Source organism: Cygnus olor, chromosome 3 (assembly GCF_009769625.2).
Source record: "Cygnus olor isolate bCygOlo1 chromosome 3, bCygOlo1.pri.v2, whole genome shotgun sequence".
NCBI lineage: Eukaryota > Metazoa > Chordata > Aves > Anseriformes > Anatidae > Cygnus > Cygnus olor.
Genome location: NC_049171.1, coordinates 21,435,123 through 21,447,926, shown reverse-complemented (window position 1 = coordinate 21,447,926; position 12,804 = coordinate 21,435,123). Strand labels below are relative to the sequence as shown.

Genomic DNA, 12,804 nt, shown 5'->3' with positions numbered 1-12,804 from the left:
TGACACTTAAAAGTTTGAATTAACAATTTATTTTTTCCCTTTTTAAGTCTTAAAATCCCTTTTTTTTTCCTACTCAGTTCAGACACTAGGGGAAGTCACTTCCAGCTGTCTTAGGACCGTTCCTGTAAACTTGTTATGTACAAGAGACAGAGCAGGTTTTATGGAGAGCAGCAAAACTCTAACCTTGATAAAAAAGACGAATGAATAGCAGCATTCTTCAACCACTGCAAGGTTACAAGGGCTCCTATAGACAGGAAACAACATTTGCAATGTTATGGGTGCAAATCTTCATTAAGTAAGAGCTGCTGGTTCCTCAACAAATCCAGCAGCTAGAGCCATGCTCAGGCCAACAAGCAAGGCTTGCAGCAACATTATGAATAGATGTCACAGCTCCACAGTTCAAGGTTACAGTAACCATTCACTAACAGTTCTTCTTAAGGGGAAGAAAAATAAACAAATCCCTGTACTGAAAAATCCACATATCAGTAAGTTAAAAGAAAAGGATTGGTATGACTTAAATTTGAGTGAATAAAGCTATATTCTAATAGTGTCTTCTTGTGCAGCCTATTAACAATCTTTAACTGTCCCATTCAAAAAAAGATGTGCTGATACAACCAATTACTGAAAAGCAATGGCACTTGAACTACTTGCATTTTTCTCATTCTGTTACGAATCACTACAAAGAACAGGCTATAGAAAGATCTTACTATAAAATTCAAATGGGTTCATCTATGCAAGACAGACTTAAAGGAGTAATAAAAACCATGATTTATTACACTGTGCAAAACTAGATTCAGAATAAGCAAGCGCAGAATATAGTAAGTTTTATTTTTCTGTACATCACACATTATTGGTTAAATTTCATCAACAATACCAACACTTCTCAGACAGGTAAAGGAAAAATTGCAGCTCAGCAATTACTTTTGCTTTACAGAATAGAGTAAGATAACTTCCCAGAGAATTTGTTACCTGATTAACCTAGCAGAAGGTGCTTCACCTCAGACTACCTTCCAGGATTTTCCATAGCTTGTCAGGTTGGAACCTCAGTTTGCATTGTCCTGACACAGTCTAGAAACAAGCAACTCCATTCTCATTAAGTTTTGGTAATGTCTTCTTCTTAGAAGATGAATTAATGCAGTTGCATTTGCAGTGTAAGTAAAAGCTGTAGCTACAAAAGTCACTTTCCAGTAGCCCCAGATGTCTCTGAGTTAGAGTGTGCTGAGATCGGTTATATATTTAATAAAGTCCTCTTAAGAAAAATAAGAATTTTTGCATAATGTACATACAAAAAATTGGTTATTTCCTTTATTTATAGGTTCAGATATATAACTACAGCTATTTTATTCACTAACTCACAACAATTAATGCCTTGATGGTAACTGATACAAGTCCAAGAGAATTATTGGCCTGTTCTTTATAATGGTGTAAGTTATATGGAAGTGTTTTGAAAACAGTGGCTTAAAGAAAGAGGAATCAGCAAAAAAAAAAACTCCTTTGGTCCCTGTAAGACTAATTTAACTCTTCCAAGAAATTTTCAAAAAACTCTTCCACATGGTTTTAACTGATTATTTTAACTGATTAAGGCATCAAAAATGTATTTAAAATCACAATTAAAATGGTCATTCAATGCAGATTAAGTATTTTCTCCTCCTCAGCTCTCTTCTGCTGAAAACCAACACTCCAAATATACCTGTCTGATAATGTCTGATAAGGTCCCCCCATATCCATTTTATAAATGACAACAAAACATAACAATTAAATATATTGCACAAGAAGCATGACAGATCCTGCCTGACTCCCCACAAAAATGGCCACAACACAGGAGAACAGCTACTGAACATCTCAAAATTTGAAGAGGTCAATGAAATGCTGAGGAGATACTGGCATAAGACAGGTGTTTGGATCACTGGCTGTGCAGGGGTGTCCTCCATCCTGCAAAATGAGAGAGAAAATAATAAGTTCTTTTCATATCCCCAATCTCTCTACCCCCCCATTAAAAAAATGCAAAAATTCATATATAAGGGACATGTAACTACTGCTACTGTAAGCAAACTGATAATTTAAGAATTCACTTATATATAGATATACATATATATATATATACACATATGTAAAAATAGGCCTCTCTCATTTGACTGTGGTATTGAGATGCTTCAGATTTCAGGAAAAAACACCCCTCCTCCCCTCAAAAAACAGAGCCTGAGTCAGAGCTCTTAGAAAAAAGAGTACATTTTGTTAAATGTAATTTAAAAAACAGCTGCTTTGTTGAACCTAATTTGTCTGTTCAATGAAAAACTGAAATCAGATATTACTTCAGGGGAAAATGAGCTCTTTGTTTTCCAAGTGAAGAGCAGACGACAATTCCCCCCGAAAATGAACAGAATGTTTGATGTCCCAGTCAACAGACGTTTTTCTACCTTTGCTTTCTTCAACACGTTTTTCACTCCTACCTTTCACCCGGCTAAAATTGTTGCCTTAAACTAGATATTTGTACCCAGGCAAGTTAGGAATATAGAAGATGGACAGGATGTATAAAGTCATGCAGAGGAAGGAACTGCCTCAAATCATTACCCATTGGTGTAATTAAAGCAATACATAGAACAGAAATTAAGCCCAACAACGATTTGACTAAAGGAAGGACATGGTACAGATCTTGCACAATGAAACAAGGAAGGTAGAGTTCACAAGCAGTTGGGTCACATTCAACCATTGGGATGATGATTGAAAGTACAGCTTTCTGAACAGCCCAGAAATAGTAAAGTCATATTAGTTTAGGGCTACAGACTGTCAAGGGCCTGGATTAATCAGTTGGCAGGAGTATTTATGTAATGAGCAGATATAAAAACGAGTTAGAACATGGCTCGAATGTTCTAAAGTTAACACTGCAGTGTTGTGACCAGCTCTGCAAAACATTGGCTATATTGGGGTGGATGTACATACACACATGCCTCTCTATAGAGAGAATCAATAGCATAAGCCCATTATGGAATAGATCCCTCACTGAGGCAGCAATTATAAGCTACGAGGAAAGATTTCTATGATAGCAAACAAGTATTTGCACCTCTACCCACTGAGATTTTGTTTAGCACAGACTATTGGTAGGTGAAGTTTCTGGAAGTGAGTGATTAACACAGCACTTAAAGCTTCCTTGCAATGGTTTCCAGTTTAAACATGGGAGTGTTCCATTGCAAAGTCTCCTATTTCTTTGTTCTTAGTATCTGGTACAAAGAAACAATTAGGTGACAGCAGTCCTCTACTGTGTGATACAACCAGCTTAATAAGTCAGTTAAAACTGAAATACAAGAGCTGTAACATGAAAAGCTGTGTAATCACAACCTGTGTCACTGCCAGCCTCAGAAAGTTACATGTAGCTTCCTCAGTCTTACCGAGGAAGCTGCAGAATGCTCATTCTCTCTCACTTCCCAATAACAAAACATTTCAAGTTAAAATGAACTTTTATTTTAAGTGTACATGCATTCAGTTGTGGCCAGATATCCAACATATCATTGATCTGTGTTCTGCAGCATATTGAAAAGTCAATTTTCTTCACTCTATTAGTTTTTGAACTGGGGACATCAAATGAAAAGGCTCTCTCATTCTACGTTCACCAAACCTGCAGTGCTTTCTTTAATATTACAGAATCTTGAACTCAGCACAATTGTCTGATTATTCAAGGTTCAAATTCATCTTATAATGGAAAGTTCAGTTTTGTACCTTATTGGAACCCTCTCCAGGAAAGAAATGCCAGAGCTGTAATAAAAAGAAGGCCCCAGACAGTTCAATGAAGAGGTTAAACAAACACCTTGATGAATAACAGTCCAAGGCTCAAACTGTCATCCCAGGTTTTGAGGCTTCTCTCCCTTTCCAGTGTCGATGAATTTACAGCGTAGGATGAGAAAGCTAAAGTAAATATATGGTAGGTAGATTGCAGACTACTGCAGTCTTTGTTTCTCTCATTTCCATGGGAAATGAAATTATATGCAATTTGGTTAATAGAAGGAAGGAATCTGGAAGTGGAGTTTTTTTTTCTTACTATTTTCTTTACATGAGTTCATCAGAGATGCCACACTCCCTTCCAAAAGGTTTGCACCACTGAAGTGAGTAAGCCAAGCATATGTTCTAAATGGTACTCAGCTTTTCCAATGAAAATCATTACGCTATAGACACATTATTTGTAATTTTCATTAAAAATATAGATGTCCATATGAAAATACTATGTGACATCTCATTCTCCCACTTTTAGTACTTGCTTTAGTATCACTTGAAAACCAGCTGTTACATTAATAGCAGGAAGAAAAAAGGAACAGAAATAGGCAGTCCTACTTGGAGTTCAGTCCATGTAGACAAAATACACAATAAAGGTTTAGTAAACGTTTCAGTCTTTTGCTCTACTGCTTTCATCTTGAGATGACACTTGTAAGGAAGGGAGATGCCATAGCAGAAAAAGCACACTCCCAAAGGTAGTTGCTAATAATCTCTTCTACTCATTGTCATGAGTAGAACTTCCTAGTTTCCAGGAAATAAGATTCTGGGAAAAGTTAGTTTATTCTCCTTTAGTGCTTATTTATACCTATACTTGTAAATATTTTAGGAAAAAAAATGTAACGTGCTTTGCTCCACGCATGATCATAAAAATGCTTTCAAAAGGCTCTGCTCAGTCAGGAATTATAGAGCCAATAACAACCTCGGTAAGATCAGTTCTTGTTTAAGTTACTAAAATGGAAACAGCAATTTTACAGTTAAAGTGATGCGGATTGAAGAGGAGAATCAAACTTCCTGTAATTATGAGTATTCCTCTTTCCCTGAAATTACATTTATTAAATACTGAAAAGTAATGAACAAGTCACACTGATCTTCTATATATCTACTTAAAGCTAAAACAATTCTTTTGAATTAACAGGAGAATTCACCAGGAAAAATGTTTACTGACAAATGTAATTGTTTTGTTCCTCAGATTTTTATCACAACTGCAAATTACAAAGCTCCCATGACAACTTTGGAGCTACAGTCCTTTTCCGTGTAATTATTTCTACCATCTCTTCATTCAGAAAATAACATTATAATTGCCTCTCCCACCCTCCCAAGTCATATGTAGCCCATTTTGGGAATTTCTTTTCAGAGAGGCTCTTTTATAAGAACATGAGTATTCCAAGTGGAATAAAACAGATTGCAGTACTTTTGCTTAACAGAAAGTGAGGTTTGTGTTACTCTTTTCAGATTTCAATACTGAATTAAATACATCAGGGAGCGCATGAACAGTTACCAACACTGAGTGCACAGACCTGTTTCTTAGCGAATCTAACCAAAATTTTGTACTCATGTTCATTAGATGTTGAATTATGGTCCCCGGTTTTAATGGCAATAACAGGCAATATGGCAATAATAAAAAAACGAAGATGAAAACTGAGATGGAAAGTCACCACTACTTATCTGATAGGGACATGAAAATTAATTAAGTATTCCTGCTGATGTGGGGAAACAAGAACAAGTATCAAAACAAAGAAATGAACATGTTATACACTGTGACATTACACACCAGTTAGCACTGAAAACAGATGAGACACATAAGAAATACCTTGAGTAACAAAGCAAGATGGTAGTCCTTTGAGATCGTGAAGAAGGAAGCAGGAAGGAGAGCCATAAAGTGAAAGAAGCAGAGTTAAGGTTTATTGAAGCTAAGGTTTATGTGCCATTTAGAAAAATAGTCTTATTCCTGTGGATAGTCACAAGCAATCGAGGAACCAAAATCAGTACGGACTCCAAGACTACTAAAACCAAGTGTGAAATATACCACTTACACAAAACAGTTTCAGTACACCCTGCGTTTTATGTAACACTGTAAGAACAAAAGGCTTTTCAACTTCTATGGCCATCCCTGGGATATCTGTAATGTACTACTGAGTTCTGTAATGTACTACTGAGTTGGCCAAGAAAGTAAGAGAACTGCCCACAATGGCAATGTTGCCTAGAGGAACAGAAATAGTACTATATAAATGAAGAGTACGCATAATAGCATATAGAAATAGTAATACATTATGCTTCTCTGAACGCTTTTATCAGTTTGCCCTTTTTGAACTACTGGAATTACATATTTTGCTCGCTTTCAATACGGAAAAATCCTCACTTTGAGAAGTGAATGAAGAGTCACGCAACATGAAGAGCTTCTTACAGTCATTCCCTCCTTTAACACAGAAGAGTACAAGATGATTATACCACTGCACTCCCTGCGATGAATTTAGAAGTCTCCTTACTGTACTTAGCATTACTATGGTCACAGGTTTTAAACAAATACAGCAACACATGCCTCAAATGCTGCTGCTTGAAAACTCTTGAAGATTATCATAACATACTGAAAAATTAAAAAATTTCCCTTACTTCAACTGTTTGCCAACTCAATTCACCAGTCCTCAGTCCCTTTTTTGTGCAAATCTTCCTTTAAAAAGGACAAAATAAAGGACCAGATGAATTGCCTGGGTAAGATTTAGTTAACCCTCTCTTGTTGCCAGCTTTTATATTATCGTTTTCACAAACTGATGAAAGTTCTCCTCAGATATAAAACACAGGCATAACTAGTGATATTTCACGGTCTCACTGCTTTGGTTCTTAAAAACTTAGGCTCTCAAATATTACCACAACTAGTTTCTACAACTCGTACTAAGGGATAGCCCTGAAGTAATTCCCCTAAGTAGTCTAACATTTATTCACCTCTTCTGTCTAAGAGTTTCTGGAGAGCAGTCACATTCCTTCTTAGATTTAATACAGCTACGTTAAAGAAACTGAACTATCAGTCTTAATTCAGAACTTTTCCTCTGCACCTATGTTTTGCACCAATGTTTTGCTTCGTTCTTGAATGAAGGAAAAAAGTTATGGCAACCCCACAATGTGCTCAGTTCATTGCCTGAAGCTCTTCTGAATTGTCAAAGCCAGAAATAGTTTCCTGATTAATATATTCACCTAACACATCATTTTGCTAGAACTGATAAAGTTCCCCCACACATGCACTTTGTTTCTCAACTTTGTTTAGAAAGCTTGGGAAAGGATATAGGTACACGTGCCTGAAAAAGCAGAACCATTCTCCCCCCATACAATTCAGTGTGACTGGGACTAGCAGTTCTTTACTCACATTGCCCTGCCAGTGTCAGAGGAACCGTTTTTCAGACCACTGATTAACCTCTTAGTGATAAACCTCTGCCAGTAGTGGTGCCAGTTGGTCAGAAATCGATTCTTTAAACAATCTTTCAGCCTGATCAAATATTTATTTTAAAAATCTAAGCCTTGTCCTTTTCTAAAGCCTAGTGAAGCAAAACTGAATTCAGGCTCACAGAACAATTGGGCTGGAGGTCTCCAGTCCAGCCTTCTGTTGAAGGCAGGGTCAGCTATGAAATCAGACCAGGTTGCTCAGGTCATCAAAATGGATGGAAACCGCACAATCCCGTCAGCCAAACTGCTCCCTTGCTTGGCTGTCCTCATGGCAGGCTCTTACATTCCTCTGAAGTGGTCTTCTCCAGCCTCTCCTCACATGGCAGGTCCTCAAGCCACCCAGACCATTTGGACCTTCCCGGAATTCCACCTCATCAGCTTTTTTTTTTTTATACTGGGGGACCCCCAGCTGGGTGCAGTATTCCAGATGCAGTCTAATGAGTGACAAGAGGGACGATCCATTCCCTAACCCCTTCTGGTGAAACCCACCCAGGCTGCCAAGAGCCTCCATTGCTGCCAGGGTTCACCACTGGCTCAGGCCCAGCTCACTGCTCACCAGGACCCCCAGGGCTTCAGCAGAGCTGCTCTAAGGCCTGCCCCGGCCTGGATCACTGCCAGGGGCTCTTCCTTCCCAAGTACAGGCACTGGCATTTCTCCTCATTCATGAGATTCCTATCAGCATATTCATCCCTCCAGCCTGTTCCCTCTAACAGAGAGAGCTGCCCTACGGTGTATTTATTGAATGTGCCCTCCAAAATGGAGGTATCTGCAATCTTGAGAGTACTCTAATGCCTCCTCCAGTCACTGATAAATTAATTTATCAAAGAAAGCTGTGTGTTTTCCATGCTCACAGTAATATTTAAAATTGCAAACCACCTCCAGAATTTTAGTGCGAAGCATACAATTAATCTATAACTACAATCACTTTAAGACCTGTCCGAATCTCCAGGATGTCAGTCAGCATTGCAACAGCAATCAACAGGTACTGCTCAATCCAAACAAAGTACCTTTAACAACTCATTCTGTTGTGTTTCACTAAAAATATAACCCACAGAGCAAGTGCTACTATTCCAGTAATACAATGGAGTCGGTAAGGTAACAACATCTGCCTGCAGAGGTTCACTGCCTCTCACTGTCTCATGTGGTCTCTGATATTAAACTCCAAACATTTAGTCAACAACAATATTGAAGTGTTGTACGTTCAATTATCAGAATGAGACAGAGGTAAAGTGAAAAACAGTAAAACCAGACAACCCAACAAATCTGATACCAGAAGTACCCAGCTGCATGTACACTATATGCTTTACCTTTAAAATATCTTTCAAAGAAAATATGTTGCTTAATATGTAGGGTGAAATTAAGACTTACTTCACTATAATGGAATGGAATGAACACTTAGTCATTCTTGACACAGGTTCGTTCTTCAGCAAGTATCCAGGCTTTTCAATGCAAAACCAATTACCACTATCTGCTTTCCTACTATTAATTTAGTGAAATACACTAGTACCTGCAAGAGCTTCTGTGATATGAAGAACCCTCAAGTTTAAAATATTGTAATTCAATATCATGCTATTTCTATGAAGGCTGGCCTATTCTGTTCAATGGCCTCATTTTTATATGGAATGAGGTCTCACACTGACATGCAACTCTTAAGTTATAGAAAGACGACATAAGAGCAACTAATTTCTATGAATTATAAGATAAATACTTCTTGAGATTAAGATTTCTCAAATATTTCTTATTCTTTGTTGTCTTAGCACTACTCATATGTGGTTTTTGAGCTGTAAAGTTAAAGAAACCTTACTGACTGGAAGGCTGAATTATGGTACAAAGTAAACTCATAACTTGAGTTCACACAAGTGAAATAGGAAAATGCTCAACAGAAATTATGATCATCCTGTATGCTTCATGGTCAACATTAAAATCAACATAAAATACACTTTGAAGTTTCCAACATTCCTCATAGCTTCATATAGGACAGAAACAAGACTATAAGAATACAGTTTTATGCCAACATGGTAGGAATGCTACAGTAATACCTTACTATAGGCTTTTATTGATTGCCATGCCATCATTAGAAGAAGGATGCCATAAATGGAAGGTTACTTCATACAAGCTCAGAACTTCGCATAATATTAAAGAAATACAAGAAGACAGACTGCAACTCTTCCCCCATGGCAGTTTTCCTTGTAATTCTAAGTATTAAGATTGTCAGATATAAAGATAAAAATGCTAATTCAGGAACAGGTCTGGAATTCAATACTAATTAAAAATATAAAGCTTCCATGTGAGCATTAGATATTAGCTGTCCAACCACATCTCACATGATAAAACTGAGAAGATGATCTTAACTTTCATTTCAGATAATCATCAGTAACTATCTGAACCCATTTCTGGTTATTTCAAAGCTCTTACCTTCCAGAAGAGAATACTACAATGTCGACAGAAATGCAAGGTGTCTCCGTACTGCTCCTTTATTGGATAGCATTTCTGAAGTGCAAAGTACATCAGCTTCCAGTCAATATGGCCTTTCTCTGATAGAATCAAATGCCTACAAAACTGGACATAAAATACTTTCCTTTAAATTGGTTAAAGAACTAGTCAAATCAGGTAAAGGACTAGAAAACTGAAGGTATCTAAACTGAAGTGTCGTAACAGGCATTCTTTGAATGCAATCTGATATCATACATCTCTGAAAAGTAGTGAGATCCAGCCACAAAAAAAAGTTAACACACTAAAAATAGGAGTACAGATTTGCCAAGAAAAAGTAGGTCTCATACAGCTGATCTAACTCCACTGTCTTGAAATGATTTTAATTATAGTCAGTGATAACTGCATAATAAAAACAATATTTAGAGGCATAAATAATTAATTCTTTATGTCAGGAATAAGATAATTGTGCATTACATTTCATGAATTTCTGGTAAGATGGTAACCATGGATTTACACATTTTTTTTCCATTTGAAAAATATACATGATTCTTTCACATCTTATGGTCTTTCTAGAAGCACAGCAATAATAGTGATTTACTTGAACATACATCTGCATGCAAAGAGTAGCTAATGCAGAATGACTATTTCCCTCCATCTTAATCCACAGAAAAGGTTTAAGTGTATTTGCAAAAGGCTCCTTATTCCACTCTGTCTGGATTAAATGCTAATACATTACAGGCTTTCTTCATTCACAAGACTACTGCCACATGGGTGAGAACAGCACTGCCTTTGTGATTTCAGCTACACTTCACTTTGTTTCATAATAGTTTCCCTGTGTAAAGTTCTTATTTTTTCCAAAAGTGCTCTTCAGATATCAAGTATGTTTTTGTAGTTGTTTCAATGACTCAACAAATACACTGCAGAGGAGAGGAAAAACAACCTAACTCCACTCTGTAGCTATTAAGGCAGCACATTCTTAAACAGAAAGAGCAGCATTTGATAAATTGATATTGAAAAATTACTTTGTATTAGATTATTCTAATAAAAATTGGATGTGAATATTTAGGAATACATTGGCAACACTGTGCAGAAGTATTATTTATAAGACACAGGACTAGCTCATTATACTGAAATGATTAAGTGATCTTTTTCCCCAGCATTACCTTAATATAAATTATTCTCTAGCTATTGTCACTGTTCAGATGACCTTACCTTACCTACCCTGAAAATTCATTCAACCATTAGACTTATCTTCATCACTTTACCTTGAGTTCATCCCACCTTGAGTTCACCCGAGCTGCCTCAGGAAAGTTTTTGGCTTCCCTTAAGCTGTATTTTCCAAAAAGTTCACCCTGAAGTCTTTTATCTTACAAAAATTCTTATTCGAGTCAACTGCATGAGAGTTAACTGATCTTCTCCTCTACCTTTCCCATTATACTAGTAATTAATTTGCTAGTCTAATTTGCTAGTCACTGACCAAATGGTACCACTTCAATCTGTCAGATTTAAGATATTTTCATGTCTTATCATGAATATCTGATAATCAAATGTCTGCCTACCTTGATTAGCAAAATTACATTTTAGATACTGAAAATAGTGACACCTTGAAGGTATTCTCTACCACACTCATGACTGCATAGTAAAGAAAAGTCTTGAGACTTTCGTCTTGAGACTTTTGTCTTGAGAGACTTTTTGTTTTAAATAATGTAAGGAAACAGCCTAATCGCTACCCTAAACTCAGACATATTGAATACGATTTTTAGTATGAACCACAAAAAATACTAAATATTACCACATGCTGCCACATTTTTATCTCAAAAGGATGAGTTCAACATGCTATCTGTATACTGTATTGCAAAGAAAGTTCACATTTATACAAATGATTATTACCTGTTTTTCTGCAAAATGGTACTGGCATAGTTTTTTCCACAGCTGTCTGTCTTCACTGAGCATGTACAGAGTTGGGGTCACTTGCCCTAAGGTAATAATGTCCCAGCCATCAGAGAACCTGTGCAAGATGTTACTCAGCATATGCAGAGGGAGATCACTAAGCGTAAGACCATTGTTGACTTGCTGGAAATAAGAGTTGAAGACTTAGCTATAAAAACTTGATAGTAAAAGGTACAAATAGAAATCTTGAGATCTCAGGTCTTAGTTTAGTTCATACAAACCCATTGAGTATTATCCATGGCTAACTGATTATTAGCACAGTAATCAAAGTAAGGTTTGAACTGATTATTTATAGGCTAAGTTTCTCAATTTTTATTAAGAACAGCACATGAAAATTTCTCTTAAGAGAACATACAGGCAATTTATGTCAATTTCTAAGAGAATTTGTTGGAGGCTTGGACCCTGCTGGCAGGTGAAGAATGGAGGCTGCTTGCCCCACCTAGTGGAGCTGCCCTGCCAGGGAGACCTGGCCCCGCAGCAGCTGTACTCTAGCAGACTCTAGGTTAAGTTGTTTACTTCACCACCATTTATCTCACTTTAGACTAGACTTTCCATGGTGTCACTGTTATAAACATCCCTTAGACTATCGTTCTGTTCAAGACCATTCTGCTTGCATTGTACTACAGATGCAAGATCTCTAATCAGTTATTTCAGCCAACACAAAGCAGCTCAGATGCAAGTGGCACGCTGGAAAGAGATTCAACTGCAGTGTCTCAAACTCTTTGCTGTGGTTGCTTGGCACATGAAAACTGTTGAGATTAACTTTAGAATAGAAAAATGAGGAACCTAGTGACTTATTCAGATGCCCAGCACACGCAGCAAGGCCAACTCCAAAGCTGAAAGCAAACAGATGAAATAGCTGTTTAGTTTTACTGCATGCAACATCTTGGGAGTATTTCATCCAGCAGTGCCCAAGACAGGCTCAGCCTTAAAACACAAGGTTCTTGCTTCAGAAGTTTCCACTTTAAAAAAAATCTGGAGCAGCACATTATTCCACATACTTTGAATAAAGTTGTACAATCAGAGTCCAGACACTGAAGTCATCCTTTTTTTTCTTTTAAACAAAAGGCAACAGTGCTAACGATTAGAACTGTGGAATTGCTACTTAAAATTGTTTTCCTGGTCCATGGCTAAAATTCAATTTAGGTTGTATTTTTAGTACTAAAATATTTACTTCGGAATCAAAAATTTGTAGATTGTTAGGCAGACAGAAAAAAAGAA

The 12,804-nt window shown here is 37.0% G+C and overlaps 1 protein-coding gene across 8 annotated transcripts in view; it reads right to left on the bottom strand.

Annotated features, from left to right (window-relative positions):
• Positions 1–744: 744 nt before the first annotated feature.
• Positions 745–12,804, bottom strand: part of FBXO25 (F-box protein 25) — a 30,090-nt gene continuing 18,030 nt past the window's right edge. For 4 of the 8 annotated variants that reach the window (XM_040552495.1, XM_040552497.1, XM_040552498.1 and 1 more), the window contains 5 exons: positions 11,524–11,706; positions 9,616–9,759; positions 7,044–7,129; positions 5,576–5,644; positions 745–1,932 (listed from right to left, as the gene is read on the bottom strand). In XM_040552495.1, coding sequence (XP_040408429.1) covers positions 1,620–1,932; positions 5,576–5,644; positions 7,044–7,129; positions 9,616–9,759; positions 11,524–11,706 — 795 coding nt within the window. In that variant the 3' untranslated portion in view covers positions 745–1,619. Of the gene's footprint in view, positions 1,933–5,575; positions 5,645–6,088; positions 6,182–7,043; positions 7,130–9,615; positions 9,760–11,523; positions 11,707–12,804 lie in introns of those variants that run through there. The other 4 variants (XM_040552500.1, XM_040552501.1, XM_040552499.1 and 1 more) reach the window with 3 other exon arrangements.